A 22500-nucleotide genomic window follows, 5' to 3' on the forward strand; every position below is an offset into this window, starting at 1 on the left:
AAGGAAGAGAAGACAATGGATTAAAGAGTTTAGAAAATTTGCGGGTATATACTGGGATAGAAATACCATAAACAGAGGTGAGGAGGAGGACATGTCTGAGGCCTTTGTTCTACAGTGGATTAGTTGTGGCTGATGGATGTTGATGACTGTATATATATATATATATATATATATATATATATATATATATATATATATATATATATATATATATATGCGTAAAAATCACGGGAAAACGTGATGCTCAGATGCAGAAAAACCACAGGGAAAATGAAAATACGAAATATAAGATTAAGTCCCCACTAGTTTCGTGATACTTCTTCAGTCCTCTGAAGAAGTATCACGAAACTAGTCAGGACTTAATCGTATATTTTGTATTTTCATTTTCCCTGTGGTTCTTCTGCATATATATATATATATATATATATATATATATATATATATATATATATATATATGTATATATATATCTATGTATATATATATATATATATGTATGTATATATATATGTATGTATATATATATGTATGTATATATATATATGTATGTATATATATATATATATATATATATATATATATATATATATATATATATATATATATATATACACATATATATACAGTAAGCGCTCAGTTTCCTACGCTATCTATATCGCTTTTTGAAATATCTTTTATCCATTTCACAATCTTAGTTGTGTATACCATTATCTTTAATTCATATTTTCAGTAAAATGTGATATTAAGCAATTTGGTTGTTGTAGTGTTTTACTGTAATACTGCATAGTGTTGCGTCTCGTGGAGGTCAAATTAATGGAACCATTGAAGGAAGGATATTCAGTTGTGAATAAAAGCTTTGACGAGCGATTCCTGTCGTGGATGCCACTCACCTCCTCTCTCTCTTTCTCTCTCTCTCTCTGGTATTTTTGTCTTCTCCTTTTTCTTCCTCCTTCCCGTGAATTTGGATTCCGGGCGAGGATATTGGATTTTCCTTTTCTGTTGAAATGTCAATCCGACCATCTCGTCTTTCAGCCTGAAATATGGAGGTGAATTGGACTGAAGCTGAATTTGAAACTTAAGAGTTTTATTATGGGAGGACTTTTTTTTATGCTTTCATTCTTTGTTTCTTTGATTTTTTAAGTTAATTTGCCTTTTTGTCTTTTGCAAATGGGCTTTTATTTAAGTGTTTTGTTGTCGCGCCCTAACTATTGTCAATTTTTTTTTTTTTTTATGAGACGCATTTGCACTGACTCGCAATGGTGCCCTTTTAGCTCGGAAAAGTTTCCTAACCGCTGATTGGTTAGGATTATTTTGTCCAACCAATCAGAGATTAGGAAACTTTTCCTAGCCAAAAAGGACACCCCTGCGAGTCAGTGCAAATTGAGTATAGATGCTATTTATATATTAATTCAGATATTCATTACGTCAGTATCACGTCCTTGCGTAGATCATCCTGACTTATGCTCACACATTAATCTGGCATTACTGTCTCACTCTGGTTCATTCAAGGCATGATCACGTATAATCATTCAAGACACATCATTATTGATATCAATGCCAGTTTTTTACCTTATTGAGATACTAGTTTAAAGGGTTGAACTATAAAATTAGTTTTTGTAGTAATTCTTAAATAATGTTTACAGTGTGCCCTGTCAAGTGCAATGGCAGCACTCCCTATCTATTTCTTTGTATAATGGTATGGGATAGATCTATAAAAACAAATTACTCTATTGAAAAGAGGATTATTTCTTTTATTGATGGTGTATGATGAGTTATGGTATGAAACTGTAAGAGAGTGACATATGTGGATAAGATGGATAGATGGAGATAGTTTGGGCATGGTCATCGCACTCCCCAAGAGAGATTAGTTCACCAAATGTTTAACTGGGCCCCATAAGGTATGAGAAGAGTTGGAAGATCCAGGCCCACATGGATGAGGACTATGAAGTGTGGAGAGGGAGATGATGAATGAAGAAGTATTGAATTAAAAGCTTTATATGGAGACGACTGGCAAAATGTAACTGAGACCCTTTGCGTCAATAGGCGTAGGAGGAGAGGATTATGATGATGATGTTTTGTTGACTTCACAATCTAAGTTCTACATTTTCAGCATTACATATTCCAGAGGCTATTGTTAGATCAGGATTTACTTTCCTTGCCACGGGTCTCCAGAAACACACACATGCATAAAAGGGAGTCATCTAGTAGTTTTTGAGTTGTAAACACTGAAGATTTTTCTTTTGGCAGGAGACACAGTTCAATGTCTTTTGGCAGTTCTTGAAAACACTCATGCTTGGGTATTCATAAACTTTCTACGAAAGAACGTTCCTTTGTTCCAATGCCTTTAGCACACTGTTTGGTTAATTGGTACATTATAGTACGCTGGTGTAGTGTGAATTTTCGACATGGTTCAAGAAGTGCTCCATAAGAATTTTATATACTGATCAAAACTATACTACATCTAATTACAAGTTACAGAGGTATTCTATAATAATTGTGGAAAAAGTCTGCAGTCCTCCGCTATTTACTTTTATCGAATCTGTGTGAAAGTGGTCAGACTTAGTTTTCCACATCGATAAAGGACTTGATATTGAATTTGATCATAAAATGAGCCATCAGTGGTTGTTGATTTGCTGAATCTTGCGGGTGGGAATGTTCCGAATGGTCTTCGTCCAATCCAGTACAGTAATAGCAGAATCTTCAAGAAGACTATTAACACACACACACACACACACACACACACACACCATTTCCCCAGATTATTATTATTATTATTATTATTATTATTATTATTATTATTATTATTACTTGCCAAGTTACAACCCTAGTTGGAAGAGCAAGATGCTATAATCCCAGGGGCCTCAAAAGGGAAAATAGCTTAGTGAAGAAAGGAAACAAGAAAAAATTAAATATTTTAAGAACAGTAACAACATTAGAATAAATATTTCCTTGATGAACTATAAAAACTTTAACAAAACAAGGGGAGGAGAAATTATATAGAATAGTGTGCCCAAGTGGACCCTCAAGCAAGAGATCTCTAACTCAAGACAGGTAAAGACCCTGGTACAGAGGCTATGGTGCTTTCAAAGACCAGAGAACAGTGGTTTGATTTTGGAGTGTCTTTCTCCTAAAAGAGCTGCTTACTAGGTTATTATTATGATTATTATTTGCTAAGCTACAACCCTAGTTGGAAAAGCAGAATGCCATAAGGCCAGGGGCTCCAACAGGGAAAATAGCACAGTGAGGAAAGGAAACAAGAAAAAATTAAATATTTTAAGAAGTGACATTAAAATAAATATCTCCTATATAGACTATAAAAACATTAACAAAACAAGAGGAAGAGAAATTAGATATAACAATGTGCCCGATTGTACCCTCAAGCAAGAAAACTCTAACTCAAGACAGTGGAAGACAATGGTACAGAGGCTATGGTACTTCCAAAGACCAGAGAACAATGGTTTGATTTTGGAGTGTCCTTTTCCTAGAAGAGCTGCTGAGCAGATGAGACCGATCTTCTGTAAAAGATGGACTGGCAGAGAGATTCTAATCTGGCAAACGAGTGGCAGAAGCTGGACGTCTTAACTGAAATCCTGGTCCCAGGAAATTTTATTTTTTGGTCGTCATGACTGACTGAGGAAAACTGACATGGCTACATACTTTGACCAAGTGGATTAGATTTTAAAAGGGTCGGATGCTCCTGGATATAATATGAGGTATGCTGTGTGACAAATTAATTTTGAAAACAAGCAAAATACAATGTAACATTCAGCGTACATCACTATCAAGAAAGTTGAAATTCATTGTTCTGTAGTTCTCTTGTTTGAGGGTACACTCGGGCACACTGTTCTATCTTATTTCTCTTCCTCTTGATTTGTTAAAGTTTTTATAGTTATATATGAAGTATTTATTTTAATTGTTGTTACTGTTATTAAATATTTTATTTTGATTGTTAATTAATTCTCTTATTTCCTTCTTTCCTTTTCTCACTGGGCTATTTTCCCCTATTGGAGCCCTTGGGCTTGTAGCATCTTGCTTTTCCAACTAGGTTTGTAGCTTAGCAAGTAATAATAACAATAATAATAAAAAGAAACCTACAGAACTTACATTGCAATGGTAACAGGATCTAATAATATTTATGCTATAAAAGAGAGAGAGAGAGAGAGAGAGAGAGAGAGAGAGAGAGAGAGAGAGAGAGAGAGAGAGAGAGAGATTCACTCTGGACGTGTTCATCTTCCATTTCCATTTCATTAATATCTTTGGTAGGATACATTGGCCTATGTGGTAACGTCCCTGACTGGTGATCGCCAGACTGGAGTTCGAGTCCCGCTCAAACTCGTTAGTCCTTTGGTCGCGGCAACCTCACCATCCTTGTGAGGTTCGGGGAAGCCTGTAGGTATATCTGCTGAATCATCAGCAGCCACTGCCTGGCCCTCCCTGGTTGTAGCTTGAGTGGAGAGGGGGCTTGGGCGCTGATCATATGTATATATGGTCAGTCTCTTGGGCATTGTCCTGCCTCTGCCATTCATGAGCATAATCTAACACAGTTGGGATAATCTATAGTCTTTTTTTATAGTGAGGCAGATTTGTACCGACTCGCAGGGATGCCCTTTTAGCTCGGAAAAAGTTTCTTGATCGCTGATTGGTTGGACAAGATAATTCTAACCAATCAGATAGCAGGAAACTTTTCCCTTTTCGCTCGGAAAAGTTTCCTGATCGCTGATTGGATGGACAAGATAAATCTAACCAATCAGGTAGCAGGAAACTTTTCCCTTTTCGCTCGGAAAAGTTTCCTGATCGCTGATTGGTTGGACAAGATAAATCTGACCAATCAGGTAGCAGGAAACTTTTCCCTTTTCGCTCGGAAAAGTTTCCTGATCGCTGATTGGTTGGACAAGATAAATCTGACCAATCAGGTAGCAGGAAACTTTTCCCTTTTCGCTCGGAAAAGTTTCCTGATCGCTGATTGGTTGGACAAGATAAATCTAACCAATCAGGTAGCAGGAAACTTTTCCCTTTTCGCTCGGAAAAGTTTCCTGATCGCTGATTGGTTGGACAAGATAAATCTGACCAATCAGGTAGCAGGAAACTTTTCCCTTTTCGCTCGGAAAAGTTTCCTGATCGCTGATTGGTTGGACAAGATAAATCTGACCAATCAGGTAGCAGGAAACTTTTCCCTTTTCGCTCGGAAAAGTTTCCTGATCGCTGATTGGTTGGACAAGATAAATCTAACCAATCAGGTAGCAGGAAACTCCTTCGATAGAAGTATGAATACGATGAACAAAAAAAGGTTTCTCAATGATAGGATTCTTATGGAAGATCAAGTCTTGAGTTTAGGGAATTATACTTCTGTGAAACTGAGTAATTATTATTATTATTATTATTATTATTATTATTATTATTATTATTATTTTACCTTAATTGTTCATTACTTTTATTTCAGTTTATTTATGTCCTTTTCTCACTGGGTTATTTTTCCCTGTTGGAGTTCTTGAGCTTATAGCATCCTGCTTTTCCAATAAGGGTTGTAGCTAGCTTGTAATAATAATAGTAATAATAATAATAATAATAATAATAATAATAATGAGTGTATCCTCAAGCAAGAGAAATCTGCTCAAAGATAGTGGAAGGCTATGGTACAGAAGCTATGTCACTACCCAAGACTAGGGAACAATGGTTTTGATTTTGGAGTGTCCTTCTCCTAGAAGAGCTGCTTACCATAGCTAAAGTCTCTCTTCTAAGAGGAAAGTAGCCACTGAACAAATTTAGTACAGTAATTAACCCTTTTTGGGTGAAGAAGAATTGTTTGGTAATCTCAGTGTTGTCAGGTGTATGAGGACAGAGGAGAATGTGAAAAGAATAGCCCAGACTAATCGGTGTGTGTGTGTAAGCAAAGTAAAAATACGCCGTAACCAGAGAGAGGGATCTAATGTAGTACTGTCTAGCCAGTCAAAATTATCATAGGTGTTTTTGAAAAGGTCACCTGATTGAGACATAAATGAAGCAGTGACGGCTTTATTTTCTTCTTTAGAGCCAACCCTTGTGATAAGGATGGCCTATTGGATACGTCCCTGCCTGGCGATTTGCCAGACCGGGGTTCATGTCCCGCTCAAGATCGATAGGTTTTTGTAGTGTCTGCATCCTTACCATCCTTTTGAGCTAAGAATGGAGTTTTTGGGGGGGGAGTCATCAGCAGTCATTGCCTGGTCCTCCCTGGTTGCTTGGTTGCTGATCATTTGTATGTATGGTCAGTCTCTAGAGCATTGTCTTTTTCTGGCCCTATCTAGCAGGGGAATCCTACTCTCTACAGGACCTCCACAGTCATTTCATCGTGTTCCTTCGAAAGCTTTTAACATTTCACATCGTCCATTGCTCATTTATTATCAAATCCACACTAAAGTCTTCAGTCTTTTAGAAAAATGACTTTTGGAAACCGATTTTATTCCATGGAGCTTTTCTATAGAAAATGCTTGCTTTTTTATCAATAATGATGATCAATCTATCCTTTTGGGCCACTTATGCAGCATGTGTCTGTGGCCTTGGTAGTCTCCTAACGAAGCCGGGTCCCCTTGTGTATCTCTTCTTACCTTCGATTCTTGATTTCTCAATGATTCTGAATGACTAAGTAACTGGAGAGGTGCCTTGGCCATAGTAATGTCTCTCGGGATGATGATGATGATGATGATCGTCTGGCTGATTTCATATTATCTCTAGCCATCAACTGGGCCACTTAATGAGAAAGGGCAGGTTCATATTAAGACACACTACTTAAAGAGGAAACGTTATCTTATCTCTGTAGTGTGGAACTTTTAAAGTTATGTTTTGAAGTTGACAGAAGACTCTCTTTATAGTTTGTTTTTGACACGATTTGAACTTTGTTGCTGATCTTGAAATATTTTATATTTATCCACTACTTTTGAATATATATTTATTTCCTTTCCTCACTGGGCTGCTTTCCCTGTTGGAGCCCTTTGGCGTGTAGCATTCTGCGTTTCCAGTCAAGGGTATGGCATAGGTAATAATAATAATAGGTAATAAATACTACTACTACTACCACCACCACCACCACCACCACCACCACCACTACTACTACTACTACTACTACTACTAATAATAATAATAATATTATTATTATCATTATTATTATTATTATTATTATTATTATTATCTAAGCTATAATCCTGATTGTAAAAGCAGAATGCTACAAGCCCAATGGCTCCAACAGGGAAATTAGCTCCTAGAGGAAAGGAAACTAGGAAATAAATAATCTATATATGAGAAATAATGGAAAAAGATAAATCAAATATCTTACGATCAGAAATAACGTCACAATGGATCTGTCACATATAAACTAAAAGCATTTGCTGCAAGTTTGAACTTTTGAAGTAGGAAGATGAATCCATAATCTGGTCACAGCTGGAATAAAACTTCTAGAATACTGTTTCTTGTGATTATGGCGTTCTGGGCATTTCAAATTTTTGAACAAAACCTATTGGAACGTCGTGACTGGGGTTCGAGTACCGCTCAAACCATTTAGTTCCTTTGGTCGCTACAAGCTCACCATCCTTGTAAGCTAAGAATGTGGAGGTTGGAGGAGCCTATAGGTCTACCTGCTGACCCATCAGCAGCCATTGCCTGGCCCTCCCTGGACATGGCTTGGATAGAGAGGGAGCTTGGGCGCTGGCCTGTGCATATGATCAATCTCTAGGGCATTGTCATTCTCCCTTGCCTTTGCCACTCATGAGTAACCTTTAAACCTTTAAGTGAGTTTAATTTAAATCGTTTGTAAACAGTGACTGCTTTATTGGGGCCCTTGATTGGCCAGTCAGTGCTACATTGGATCCCTTTCTCTGGTTACGGCTCATTTATCCTTTTTCTACACATATACCGAATAGTATGGCATTTTCTTTCTCCTCTGTCCTCATATACCTGACAACACTGAGATTACCAAACAATTCTTCCTCGCTCAAGGGGTTAACTACTGCACTGTAATTGTTCAGTGGCTACTTTTAAGAGTAAGGGTAGGAGAAACGCTCTAGCTATGGTAAGCAGCTCTTCTAGGAGAAGGACACCATTGTTCTCTAGTCTTGGGTAGTGCCATGACCTCTGTACCATGGTCTTCCAATGTCTTGGGCTAGTTCTCTTGCTTGAGGGTACACTCGGGCACACTATTCTGTTTCCATATTTCCTGGCCTCACTGGGCGTTTTTTCCCTTTCGAGCCCTTGGTCTTATAGCATCTTGCTTTTCTAACTAGGGTTGTAGCTTGGCCATTATTAATAATAATAATAATAATAATAATAATAATAATAATAATAATAATAATAATAATAATAATAATAATTTCTAAATCTCTGTCAAGACGAGCTGCTTCACACTAAAAGAATTCGGTCCTTTTATTTCTCCTAAAATAGAATTTATTTTTCTCCTTTGTCTTTTAGATGATTTCTAGTCTTTTTCAAGTTTAATATCAGGTCATTTCTATTTTCAAGTCAGATTCGAATTACTGGCAGCTCAATTATTATTATTATTATTATTATTATTATTATTATTATTATTATTATTATTATTATTATTGATATTACTAGCTGAGCAACAACCCTAGTTGGAAAAGCAAAATGTTACAAGCCTAAGGGCTGCAACAGGGAAAAATAGCCCAGTGAGGAAAGGAAAAGAGGAAATAAGTAAACGATATGAGAAAAAACAGTAACAACATCAAAACAGATATAAAAAATACTTATGTCTATTATAAATAATTTAAATAATTATCATTCAAGTCATTAGTCAGTTGAAGATAATTTATAATAACCTATGGTTATTAAATTTTTTTTTTTTTAAATACTCCTAAGTTATTATACAGATCATGAATGACTTCTAAGTTAGGAAGCCAGTTCTTACTCAGTCCCATCTCTCCTTAAAAAGGATTAAATGGAGACCTTTTAGTGGCATTGGCGCCTTTGCTTTGGGCAGGATTTTGAACAAGTCCCTTTAAGACATCCCTGAGGAGGAGGGGGAGGAGGAGGACATTTGGGGAAGAAGGATTAAGGGGAGGGGAAGAGTAGAGAGGGATGTTTTGGAGACTGAAGACAAAAGGGAAGACCCTTATGGAGAGAGAGAGAGAGAGAGAGAGAGAGAGAGAGAGAGAGAGAGAGAGAGAGAGAGAGAGAGAGATGTTTTGGAGACTGAAGACAGGGAGAGAGAGAGAGAGAGAGAGAGAGAGAGAGAGAGAGAGAGAGAGAGAGAGAGAGAGATATGTTTTGGAGACTGAAGACAGAGAGAGAGAGAGAGAGATGTTTTGGAGACTGAAGACAGAGAGAGAGAGAGAGAGAGAGAGAGAGAGAGAGAGAGAGAGATGTTTTGGAGACTGAAGACAGAGAGAGAGAGAGAGAGAGAGAGAGAGAGAGAGAGAGAGAGAGAGATGTTTTGGAGACTGAAGACAGAGACAGAGAGAGAGAGAGAGAGAGAGAGAGAGAGAGAGAGAGAGAGAGAGAGAGAGAGAGAGAGAGGAGAAATTTATGAATCCACCCATTAGTTGAAAAAAATTTAAAAACAGCCATAAGATTTTACAATATGGAAAAAAACAAACTTTTATATATATATATCTCTTATGGTTGAGGTTGGCAATTGAAAACGCCCCTGTTTGGTGATCTCCTGGACTGGAGTTCGAGCCCCGCTCAATCTCAATAGTTTCTTGCAGTGTCTGCAACCTCACAATCCTTGTGAGCTAATGATTGGGGGGTTTTGGGAGGCCTACAGGTGGCCTGTCTCTCCCTGGTCCTAGCTTGGGTGGAGAGGGGGGCTTAGGTGCTGATCATGTATATGATTAGTCTCTAGGGCATTGTCCTATTTCTTGCCTCTGCCATTCATGAGTGGCCTTTAAGCTATTCATTTTGTTGAGGTGAGATCTCGAACTCTATTTTGCCTTTATTTATATATTCACTTTTCTTCGCGGACTCTTTGCATGACCTATTTGTCTTATGTGAAGATGGGATTCTGATTTCTTCATTAATATTATGATTACAATTTAAACTGCAACCCTAGCTGGGAAAGCAGGACTCCAACTAGAAAAAACAGCCCTTTAGTGAGGAAAGGAAATAAGGAAACAGATAGAATATTGTCCCGAGTGTTACCCCCAAAGCAAGTTTTCCTAATTCTTTATCGAGGCAGGGAAGGAGATAAGGAAACAGATATTTGTGTGTGCGTGTTTGTAATGAGAGAGAGAGAGAGAGAGAGAGAGAGAGAGAGAGAGAGAGAGAGAGAGAGAGAGAGAGTTCCTGCTTACAGTAGCGATGATTGCTACCACATAATTCGTACGATTAAATAACACATTGTGGCAGCAAAGAACACTTGCTTAAAGCACAGGTCTCTCTCTCTCTCTCTCTCTCTCTCTCTCTCTCTCTCTCTCTCTCTCTCTCTCTCTCTCTCTCACAAGAGACTTATTCAAGAGGAAATTAAAGTTCTTAAATATATTGTCGATTTTGTGGACAATCAGATTATATGCAATATATCTAAAGACATTTAATATCTGTATCGGATAATAAGTTTGGCGATAATGCTTCAACAGTTGGTGAGTGTTTGAAGAAGTTGCAAAGGATGGTGAAAAGGTTTGAAATTACATTTGGTTTAAAATGAGTTGACTCTTTTTATAGGTGATAATGGATAGTTTGGATTATTTTCAAAATATAGACAGATTCCGACTGTTAAAGGAAGAGGATTTGTGAAGTCATTGATAATATATTCTTCTTCTTTGTCTACATCTTTTCCCACTTCTATGTGGGGTCGATGTTTCTGGCCAGTGTTCTCCATCTACCTCTGTCCCACACTTCATCACCGGTTGATACAGTCCATCCACCTTCGCTTTGGTCTCCCTCTCCTTCTCGTTCCACGCCAGCCTCAAATTGGTGCCGGTCCCAAGCCCGGGTAAATGGGGAGGGTTGGCGGCAGGAAAGGCATCCGGCCATGAAAAATTAGCCAAAACCAATATGGTCATTGAATATAATCAGAAGACATTGATAATATAGGTTTTCTTTATGAAATAACATAAATGAAGTAAAAAAATAAAGCAAATTACAATGTGAAAGGTGTTGAATCATAAAGACAAAATATCTAGTTCGAAAGAAAAAGTTAGAAGTGAATCAGGATTTTCATGTGGCTTGGTCATGTTAGAAGAGTGGAAGAAGAGAGTCGAATAGGCCATGACAACCTTGTCTAGTGAGTGAGTCTGTGGTATGTGAGGTAAATGGTGCATTAGTAAGTAGTAGGTTGGCCAGGGCACCAGCCACCTGTTGGGATACTACCGCTATAGAGTTAGGGGGGGCCTTTGACTGGCCAGACAGTACTACATTGGATCCTTCTCTCTGGTTACGGTCCATTCCCTTTGTCTACACAGACACCAAATAGTCTGACCTATTCTTTCCAGATTCTCCTCTGTCCTCATACACCCGACAACACTGAGATTACCAAACAATTCTTCTTCACCCAAGGGGTTAACTATTTTCCTCTTGGTAAGGGTAGAAGAGACTCTCTAGCTATGGTAAGCAGGTCTTCTAGGAGAAGGACACTCCAAAATCAAACCTTTGTTCTTTAGCTTTGGGTAGTGCTATAGCCTCTCTACCATGGTCTTCCACTGTCATGGGTTAGAGTTCTCTTGCTTGAGGGTACACTCGGGCACACTGGTCTATCTAGTTTCTCTTCCTCTTGTTTTGTTGAAGTGTTTATTGTTTATATAGGAAATATTTATTTTAATGTTGTTACTATTCTTAAAATATGTTTTTTTTCTTGTTTCCTTTCCTCACTGGGCTATTTTCCCTGTTGAGGCCCCTGCGCTTATAGCATCCTGCTTTGATGAGGCCTCTGTTTTATCAATGATTTAGTGTTCTCCTTAATTTAGCAGTTTGAAACACACCCGCACAGCTGGCTGTGGGAATTACTAATACAACTCACTCTGAGGAAGTGCACACCTACCACCTCTGCTGTATCTCTCCACACTATCTGTTTGGTTACTTGCAGTGCAGTAAGTGTGTGATAGGGTGCATTTCCGCTGAGCGAGGTGTGCCAGCAGTTCTTGGGTCCAACTGTATATGTGACAAGGAAAGGCTGCCATATTCTACTCTTGAGCTCTTACTCCATAGGGAAACCTATTTAACAGTAAGTGATAGCTCATCATCATCATCATCATCATCATCATCATCATCTCCTCCTGCTACGCCTATTGACGCAAAAGGCCTCGGTTAGATTTCGCCAGTCGTCTCTATCATGAGTTTTTAAATCAATACATCTCGACACATCATCTCCTACTTCGTGATTTATAGTCCTCAGCCATGTAGGCCTGGGTCTTGCAACTCTTCTAGTGTCTTGTGGAGTCCAATTGAAAGTTTGGTGAACTAATCTCTCTTGGGGAGTGTGAAGAGCATGTCCAAACCATCTCCATCTATCCCTCATCATGATCTCATCCACATATGGCACTTGAATATTGGGTGCTACTATAGCGTGAGGTCTACCGCCTTATGTCGCCTACCCAGGTGGAGAGTGAGGTCTACCGCGTGACCAGCGTCCCACAGCTCCTAAATCAGTTTTTCCCTCGGCCTAAAAGAGATATCATCGATTGAGGGTACTAAAAATGTTGCTGAAGGAGTTTTATAGAAGAGTCATTCTGACAGAAGAAGCAGCACTCGCCTTTTTAAGAGAGCACAATCTCTTGGATACAGTTCAAGAAGCAGTTCTATTTGTGTCATTCTTAGAAGATGTACGAAGTGTGTATCGCTAGAATAAATGTATGGAAATATATGATAACCTGTTTGATGTATGAAGAGTGTATCGCTAGAATAAATGTATGGAAATATATGATAACCTGTTTGATGCACGAAGAGTGTATCGCTAGAATAAAAGTATGGAAATATATGATAACATGTTTGATGTACGAAGAGTGTATCGCTAGAATAAATGTATGGAAATATATGATAACATGTTTATTTTTACATGTATTTCTTTTTTTTTAATGTAATTGGAAATCCAATTATCTGTTTAAGTCATTTCTAAGACATGTTTAAATTAAGTGTTTATTGCTTAAAGAAATGTATGAAATGTGTTTTATCTATGAGGGACGAATAATTCAGCAGTAGACCTCACGCTATAGTACTAACGGGAGGTAGATCTCATGCTATAGTGTGGTAGACCTCACGCTATAGTAGCACCGAATATTGTCTCTTATAGTTTCATTTCTATTCCTGTCTTGAGTAGTGATAGATATGAGGGTCATTCAACATATAGAATTAATAATAGAATTTGATTGTCTAATTTTTTCTTATTTGAAAAAACCCGGTTTGGTTGAATATGCAGATGAGAATGCAAGGATGAGGAGGGGCCCTTGTGTATGGGGTGTGTTGGTAGTAATAGCAGTACGTAGTCTTGTGGTGGTAGGAGGAGGAGGGGGGGGGAAGCGTAGACCTCCCAAGGGACCTTTGTCCTTTAATGGGATATTTTCCAGAGGTTGTTTACGTTTTCCAACTACACAGACCCTCTTTTATTTCTTCTTTCCATTTCTACTTTTTGCGAGTATATATATATATATATATATATATATATATATATATATATATATATATATATATATATATATATATATATATATATACACACACCCACTGTAATGTTTTAAATATCTTTTTATAGTTTATATATGAAACACCTATTTAATGTTGTTAATGTTCTTAGAATATGTTATATTTATTGTTCACTACTTCTCTTGTAGCTTATTTATTTCCTCATTTTATTGTTCACTACTTCTCTTGTAGCTTATTTATTTCCTCATTTCCATCCTCACTGGGCTATTTAACCCTGTTGGATCCCTTATAGGGCTTAGAGCATCCTATTTTTCCAACTAGGGTTGTAGATTAGATAGTAGTAATAATCATAACAGTATTTGTTACATTGTTGGCTTCTATCTTTAGATATCAGAGTGAGTGACTGACTGAGCTCTTCTTATTCTTCCTCCTGGACAGGTGATGTGTGTGCATGAAGATGCGGCGGTGGTCGGCGAGTGGGTGTAAAGGCCAGCCTGGGTCCTCCAGACCTCATCTCCGACGACTGCTGCTTCCCTCTAGAGAGACACAGCCTCCTCCTCCTACCCCTCCTCCCCCTCCTCCTCCTCCTCCTCCTCTTCCTCCTATTCCTCCCACAATCCCCCCTGCTTCCCCCCTCCGTCTCCTTGCAGGAGTGCCATTGTCGTCGTTGTCTCTCTTGGAGGGGAACCCGAGTCTTCTTCTTCGCCTGCACAAGAACACAACTCAGTCGGTTAGACCGGAGCGAGGCACTTCGGATTTGAGGTGGTAAGTCTCAGCCTCCGGGAGTCTTGTCAAAACAGAGAGAGAGAGAGAGTGTGTGATATCTTCTTTGAGTGAAAGTATAGCTGCTTATTTGTTGCTAATTACCCATGATGCCATCCTGTCAAGTAAGTTCGCATCATTAGGGTTGATTTTCTGATGGCAGTGAAGATACACAAGTCAGAGGTGAGTGGCGCAGTGGAACTAACGTGTATTCGATATGCGCAGCGCTTCTTTTGATAGCAAGTGGAGTGGGTACCTCATTGCCAGTGGTTTTTATTAATATTATCATCAATCCAGCTGCAACCTTAGTTTATAAAGTAGATTGAAGACATACATTTACCACTCCAACTTTGCACTAGGAACATGATTTGTCATTTCCATTGGTTGCTCATGTTCGTTAGTCAATGTCATCCATTAAGTTTTTTCATGTTTTTTCAGTATAATCCTACTTCATTGGGTGTCAAAATTTAGCAAAAGACTGCTTTGATGAGGTAATCCTTAGGTTATCTTAGTGTGTTGGAGTCAAAGGAAAATAGAATGATGTACTTGAGTAAGAGCTTCTTGTGAATGTACTAAGAGGGACTTGATGCTTGAAGATTTGTTTTTGAGTGTTTGTAACATTGAATGTAAAGGTAACATCACCAGTGTTTCTTTTCAAATTTGCTTAAAAAGATCTGGATTGCATAGAAGTACATCTTTAAGGGTAATGGAAGTCCAAATGCAATTATACATGTACTCATAGTGCTTCCAGCTTACTCATCAAATTGCAAGAAATTAGGTCAACTTGACATTTTGTTTTTCTCCCTTTGGCCGTGCCCTAGGTGGGTGAAGGGGGGTAGGTCGGTCGGTGGGCGGTGATGGTGGTAGCGGGCGTGTGTCTGGGGCAGCAGCAGCATCAGCAGCAGCAGCAGCACAAGGAACCGCGACGCCGCCCACCCCCTCTTGAACAGCTATGGGGTGTACGCCCAGCATCCACGTGTCGCCCACGGGCGTCGTTTATTGTCGGGAAAATGACGAGTCCCCTTCCCAACACTCCTCTGCCACCAATCACCAACCACCACCACCCCCTCCTCTCACCGCGTCCACTACCACCACCACCACCACAGCAATCAGCAAACAACAACTCTCGGGTGAGTATGATAACTTTCACCAGTCTTTCTAATATTTTGTTACTTGCTCAAGGTCTTCCGAGTCCCAGGCTTTTTAGTTGTAGAGGATTTATATTTCTGTTTATGAATATTCTTATCATCTTCATTAGCAATCACTTGGAAGCTTTCTAAAACAAAAAGGTTAATTACTGAAGAAATTGCTGTTGGATTTTGGGATGCTGAAGCACTATTATCACACAAGTCAGTCACCTTTTGGTGTACACACTTTAACTCCTGTTTGGCTTCCAACATTGCAATTTGTATTGCTATCAACAACTTAGGACCTATAGCATACATTTACAATACACCGCATTGCCTAACAGTCGATGCTACCATAAGCTTCTCTAGGTTCTTATGCATTTGCTTTGTTGGCTGAACACATACGGGTCTTCTCTCATCATTCTTTTGACTCTCGTCATACTTTTTTAATAAAGATTTTCTATACACCTTTCTTGGTACCCTAAGTCATGTTACGACCTCAAGATTCGTAGTCACCTTTATCACTTTTATACATTGGACAGATTACGTCTCGTCACTCATTCCACTGGAACCTTTCCGATATCCAGACTTACATTACAAATCCAGGTCACCCATTGAATTGCATTATTGCATCATGCAGCAAAATCTCACTTGTTATCCCGTCATCGCCATTCGTATATCCTCATCAGTTGCTTTTGCATGCATTTTCAGTCCCACAAACCTTTTCAATTTCTGCATTTCTTAACCAGGCTTCCCTCTATCTTTCACTTTTCAACAAAATACTTACTCCATCGACCCACTTGCATCCTTAATCTGATATCCATCTCTTTAATATTTCACTCTGCATTTACTACCCAGTAGAAAAAAAAAGTCTTCCCATACTTCACTTTTCACCAATTCCCTATACTTTTTGTTGCCATCCATGTGTTTCTCACAGCCTACTCTATCCATCCTCTTTTATAATTGGGAAAATCCTCAAATAATCTCACCCCTCTTTACTAAACATATTTCCTCATCTCTTTCTATTTTCATGTAACCTTTAACCTTTTATTGTTGTTCGTTCTTAGGACCACAACACGAAATTTTGATGGCTCTCCTATCTATTCCATTCATCTTCTTTAAGAATTGTCCATATTTCATCCATTTTCTCCTGATGTGTTCTTCTCACTTCCAACTCGCTTCTTTTATTCCTTCTTCCTTCTACGTTTCCACACTTTATCCAAAAACATAATCATTAGGTATACCGCCATCCACTCCTCTTTTCACTATCAACCTAATCCTCCATCTAATCCGTACTGGGACGTAATCTATTTTTCCTCATTTTCTTATAAAATAAAATGGTCCAAATATGAATCCCTGTATATCTACCAATTAAGCCTCTTTCCATATTCATCTCATTTGTCATTCACTCCTCAAATGCCATACTTCCCTTCACATACTCCATCTTGGTCTCTTTCATATGAAGGTAAAGGCTAAAGGCTAAAGGTGTCTGTTTTCAGTTCACCTATCATCCGAAGAGATGCGCGGCAGAACGTCAAATGGAAAATCACAACACCCTACTGTGGTGCCCAACCACAGCAGTATCATCCCCAGTAAACAGCTTAAACTCACTTTCCTGGGCTGCGATCGATATGGTACCACGCGAGGGCTAGGCGAACGCGTTATGACTGTACTAGCGAGGAGGCTTGTATGCGTATATATATATATATATATATATATATATATATATATATATATATACATATATATATATATATATATATATATATATATATATATATATATATATATATATACACACACACACACACACTTACACACACACACATCTAAATATCAGTCATTATTTTTCAGGAAAGTATTCAGTCTTGCCAGAATAAAAGGGTTTGGAGACAGGTAACAAACACCTGGTGACTAATAATTCTATAAGAATCTGGAACCTTCTTATGGAGCACTAAAAGAATCTTGAACCATGTCAGAGGGTTCTAAGAATCTGGAACCTTCTCATGAGGTTCTAAGACTCTGAAACTTTGATATGTGGGTCTAAGAGTCTAAAACCTTCTTCTGGTGTTCTAAAAGATTCATGAATCTTCTCAGGGGGTTCAAAGAGTCTGGAACTTTACTGGTGTTCTAAAAGAAACTTGAACCTTCTTATGGGAGTCTAATAGTCTTGAACCTTATCATGGTTTGTTAAAAGTCTGGAACTTTCCTCTGGTGATCTGAAAGAGTCTTGAACCATATCAAGGGGTTCTAAGAGTGTTGAACCTTCTTATGTGGCTCTAAAAAAGTATTGATCCTTGTCAGGGGTTCTAAGAGTCTTGAACCTTATCTATCAAGGGATTCTAAGAGTGTTGAACCTTCTTATGGGGTTCTAAAAGAGTCTTAAACTTTGTCAAGGGGTTCTAAGATTCGGAACTCTTGTATGAGGTTCTAAAAGAGTGTTGAACCTTCTTATGGGGTTCTAAGAGTCTTGAAACTTTCCGTGGGTTCTAAGTCTGGAACCTTCTTATGAGGTTGTAAAAGAATCTTGAACCTGGATATGGGGTTTTAAGAGTGTTGAACTTTCTTGTGGGTTCTACAAGTCTTGAGCCTTCTCAGAGACCTTTAAAAGTCTCAGTGAATGTGAACCCATTGCCTCTTCTCTTCAGTTCTTAAACTTTTCTTTGTCTTCTGCTCTCTCTCTCTCTCTCTCTCTCTCTCTCTCTCTCTCTCTCTCTCTCTCTCTCTCTCTCTCTCTCTCTCTCTCTCTTTCCTTTTATCTTTTATTTTTACTTTTCCATTTTCTTTCTTTTTTTCTGAATCGACGTTTTCTTCTTTAATTCCTTTTCCTCTTCTTACATTTATTCCCTATTATAGATGTTCCTCATTCCTTTTTCTGAATATTCTTTTGAAATGCCATTTCTCTCTCCTCCTCTCTCACTCATTCCCTCTTTTATTCGTATTTTCTCTCTATTAATTCCCGTCTTCTAATCTATACCCCCATTGCATTCCCAATTCGGACATCCCTCAACCATTCCAGGGATGAGGAAATGTTTAGGCTGGAATCCCCTGGAATGGGACCCCCCCCCTCTCTCTCTCTCTCTCTCTCTCTCTCTCTCTCTCTCTCTCTCTCTCTCTCTCTCTCTCTCTCTCTCTCTCTGGTAAATGCTTCTTAAAGATATCAAAATCACTTAGACCTTAATCAAGAATCGTCCTCCCGCTTGCAACCAAATTGTGCCTTCCAATGATGATTCTCGGCGTTAGTCTTAAAGCTGCTGCGTGCCATCGTAGCTGGTTCAGCCATCAGCTTTATTGCTGACGTAAGGGATTCTTGTTTGCCGTCCCTCTGAACAAAAGATTGTGCTGCTGCCGCTCATATTTAATTAGGTTGATGTGAGCACGGACTAGAAAAAATGTACTTTGGAAATCGGGATTATTATTTGTGGTGGGCCTCTGTCTCATTGGTAGTGGTCCCTTCATTTATATATATATATATATATATATATATATATATATATATATATATATATATATATATATATATATATATCTTTCTTTCCAGTCACACTGTCCTCTCCCCCGTCCCTCGAGTAAGGGGAGAGGAGTACTCATACCCTGGTGAAAGGGTAGTGTGTCTGCATGTATGCATATCTATCAAAATATTTAGTGATAATTTTTCATGGGTGGCTTACACTAGTATATATGCGAGTATATATATATATATATATATATATATATATATATATATATATATATATATATATATATATATATATATATATTAGGTAGTATGTTAGCCAGGGCACCTGCCACCCGTTGAGATACTACCGCTAGGGAGTTATTGGGTCCTTTGACTGGCTAGACAGTACAACATTGGATCCTTCTCTCTGGTTACGGTTCATTTTCAGTTTGCCAACACTTACACCGATTAGTCTGACCTATTCTTTACAGATTCCTCTTCTCTCAAGGGGTTAACTACTGCACTCTAATTGTTCAGGGGCTACTTTCTTCTTTGTAAGGGTAGATGAGACTCTTTAGCTATGGTAAGCAGCTCTTCTAAGAGAAGGACACTCCAAAATCAAACCATTGTTCTCTAGTCTTGGGTAGTGCCATAGCCTTTGTACCATGGTCTTCCACTGTCTTGGGTTAGAGTTCTCTTGCTTGAAGGTACACTCGGGCACAATATTCTATTTCGTTTCTCTTCTTGTTTTGTTAAGGTTTTTATAGTTTATATAGGAAATATTAATTTTAATGTTACAGTTCTTAAAATAAATTATTTTGCCTTGTTTCCTTTCCTCACCGGGCTATTTTCAATGTTGGGGCCCCTGGGCTTATAGCATCCTGCTTTTCCAACTACGGTTGTAGCTTAGCAGCTAATAATAATAATAATAATAATAATAATAATAATAATAATAATAATAATAATAATAATACAGTATATGTATCTTGTATGTGTAGTTTCCATATATTGTCATGCACGACCAGCCAGTTCACCTTGAGAGTCAGGATGCTTCAGTGAATCTATCTGTGACCATTCCTTACACCCTGGGCTGCCTGTCAGTACTGAATGTTTCCTCATGCCATAGGACATAAGGTGACTCACTAAAGTTTGGCAGTTTATGCCTATCACCAAGCCTTCATGCAGCATCAATAATTGCAGAGGGAAAGCCCTTCGCTCCTTATATCTACAGAGTAACATTAAATGTTGTCATCTGTAACGATAGACTCAGATCAGGCGAGATTTGTTTTCCTCATGACGGAGCCTCGAGTGAAATTTTTGAGTATGCATTTCTCGATTACGTCCTAAGTTATCCTTGACGGATTTTGTATACTAGGTCCCGATTAGAGTGTTCTATTGTGTATATTAAATTCTGTTCTGAGCTGGTCTTGGAAATGAGGGAGACATGTTTCATAGAAAACAATTGGTTGATGCACAGTAGGATGTGCATCCTATTACTTGTGCATTTGAAGAAGATTATATATTTACCTCCACCAACAAAGTTGGAAGGAGGTTATGTTTTACCCCCTGTTTGTGTGTTTGTTTGTGTGTGCGCGTGTGTGTTTGTTTGTAAACAGCTTCATAGCCACAATTTTAATCATAGAGTAATGAAACTTGCTGGGATTAAGTGTTATGGGAAAAGCTGGAAATAATTAAATTTTGGAAGGTCAAAGTCAAAGGTCAAGGTCACAATCAAGCAAAATGTCCAATTCACGTAATCAGCCATAAGTTTGAACATCATTGTCACAGAGACTTCAAACTTGGTTCATACTTGAGGGTATGAAAATCCACACAAATTAATACATGTTAAGGTCTAAGGTCGAGGTCGAAGAAAAGGTCGAGAAATAAGCTGCCGCAGCGGAGGTTTGCGCTCTACTGAGTGCCCCTCTATTTCATTGATGTTCTTGTTACTTTTTTTTCACTCGCAGGAGATGATTTTATGCCATCCTTCATATCCCAACCCCCATCCACAGGCACATTTTGTTATCCCCTGGCACGGCCTGCAAAATTTAGCAAATGATAGGTGATGTAACTGACCCGTACTCTCTTAAAAAAGTTGAATGTCCTTAAAGACTTTCATAGGAGAGAGAGAGAGGGGGTTGGGGAATGTGGGCTGGGAGGGCTGTGTGGGAGTCCGTTAATCAGTTGTGAGTACACCATTATCACAAGGTTAAGTAACTTGAAATGGCTTAGGTGTGATATGCTGATAAGATTAAAATGCTGTAATATCTTATGAATGTTATCTTTTTTGTAGCAATTTTTTTACAACTGGAGATTCCTTTTACCTAGCAAGTACTACTACGTATCGTGCGGTTAGCTGAGACTGTATTGAAGTGAACATTTCTTTTACCATTGAAAACAGAAACAATTTGAATTGGCAGACATTGCCAGGTATAAATCGACATGAAATAGGGTTGACACCTTGATAAGTTACAGTGACTGAAGAAAGAACCCACTGGCAGCCAGATGGCTGAGGCAAAGTCCAGCTCCTGTAGGGAGAGAAGAGGACTTGGGATATTTGGGTTTTGTTCCCAAGGCATGAATTGTGCAGCTCCTTTTCTTGGAAGGAAGGACAGTCAAGATATCTACGAGATATGTGAGTATTAGAAAATCAGGTTTTCTTCAACAATTGGGCGACTCTCATCCAAGACATTTGTGCCTACAGAGAAGGATGTTTTATCTACTTCAGGTCTGAACTAGCTACAGTTGTTTAAACGAAGTTTGATAATTTTTATTGTACATTTTAATCTAGCATAATAGATAGCAATTTAAGCTTTGGAAAAGAAAAGTCAAATTTGAGTAGTACAGCCACGAAATATGGGATGCAAGTATATGATTTACCACTATGTACTCTTCGCTAATTTCACTGCACTCCCCAAGAGAGATTAGTTCACCAAACATTTAACTGGACTCCACAAGGCACTAGAAGAGTTGGAAGACCCAGGCCTATATTGTTGAAGACTATGAAGCGTGAAGTAGGAGGTGATGAATGGAGAATTATTGATTTAAAAGCTCAAGGTAGAGACGACTGATGAAATCTAAGCGAGACCATTTGCGTCAATAGGCGTGGGAGGAGATGATGAGGATGATGATTTTAACTGCAGCAACTATAAGGCACAGGTTGATTGTCTTCTTTTTGTAGTTTTTATGGATAAATGTCCTTTGCCATTGTTTCTCAGTAAATTTATAAAGCATTGCTAATAGATAAGGGGGGCTCCATCCTGCCATATATTATCAGGGACTTAACTCTGATTATTTCTTGAAAAGGGGAACTTGATGGACATTTTGGTAATAAATATTTCTTTTTTCTCTTACTCTTTCTTCTTCTGCATGAGCAGACTTCATGCCGGATAAGATCAGCAGGAAGGAAAAAATAAATTGGTGAGAAGTGTCCATATCGGTATTTGATAATTTAAGATTAGATTAGATATTCCAGAGTTAATCTTTTTTCATTCAAGGTATGGCTAGTTTTGTCATTATCATTATTATTGAAATATCCCTGTAAGTAGCTAGCCCCTTAGAGCAACTTAAAAGGCTTAATCTTTCTGCTAAATCAAAGGTGAAGCAGATTAATAC

The 22500-nt window shown here is 38.3% G+C and overlaps 1 protein-coding gene across 3 annotated transcripts in view; it reads left to right on the forward strand.

Annotated features, from left to right (window-relative positions):
* Positions 1-22500, forward strand: part of LOC137625399 (high affinity cAMP-specific and IBMX-insensitive 3',5'-cyclic phosphodiesterase 8B-like) — a 324266-nt gene that overhangs the window by 141675 nt on the left and 160091 nt on the right. For all 3 annotated transcript variants that reach the window (XM_068356283.1, XM_068356285.1, XM_068356284.1), the window contains exons 2-3: positions 13996-14322; positions 15141-15449. In XM_068356283.1, coding sequence (XP_068212384.1) covers positions 15272-15449 — 178 coding nt within the window. In that variant the 5' untranslated portion in view covers positions 13996-14322; positions 15141-15271. The remainder of the gene's footprint in view (positions 1-13995; positions 14323-15140; positions 15450-22500) is intronic.

The sequence above is a fragment of the Palaemon carinicauda genome, chromosome 32 (assembly GCF_036898095.1).
Source record: "Palaemon carinicauda isolate YSFRI2023 chromosome 32, ASM3689809v2, whole genome shotgun sequence".
Lineage (NCBI taxonomy): Eukaryota > Metazoa > Arthropoda > Malacostraca > Decapoda > Palaemonidae > Palaemon > Palaemon carinicauda.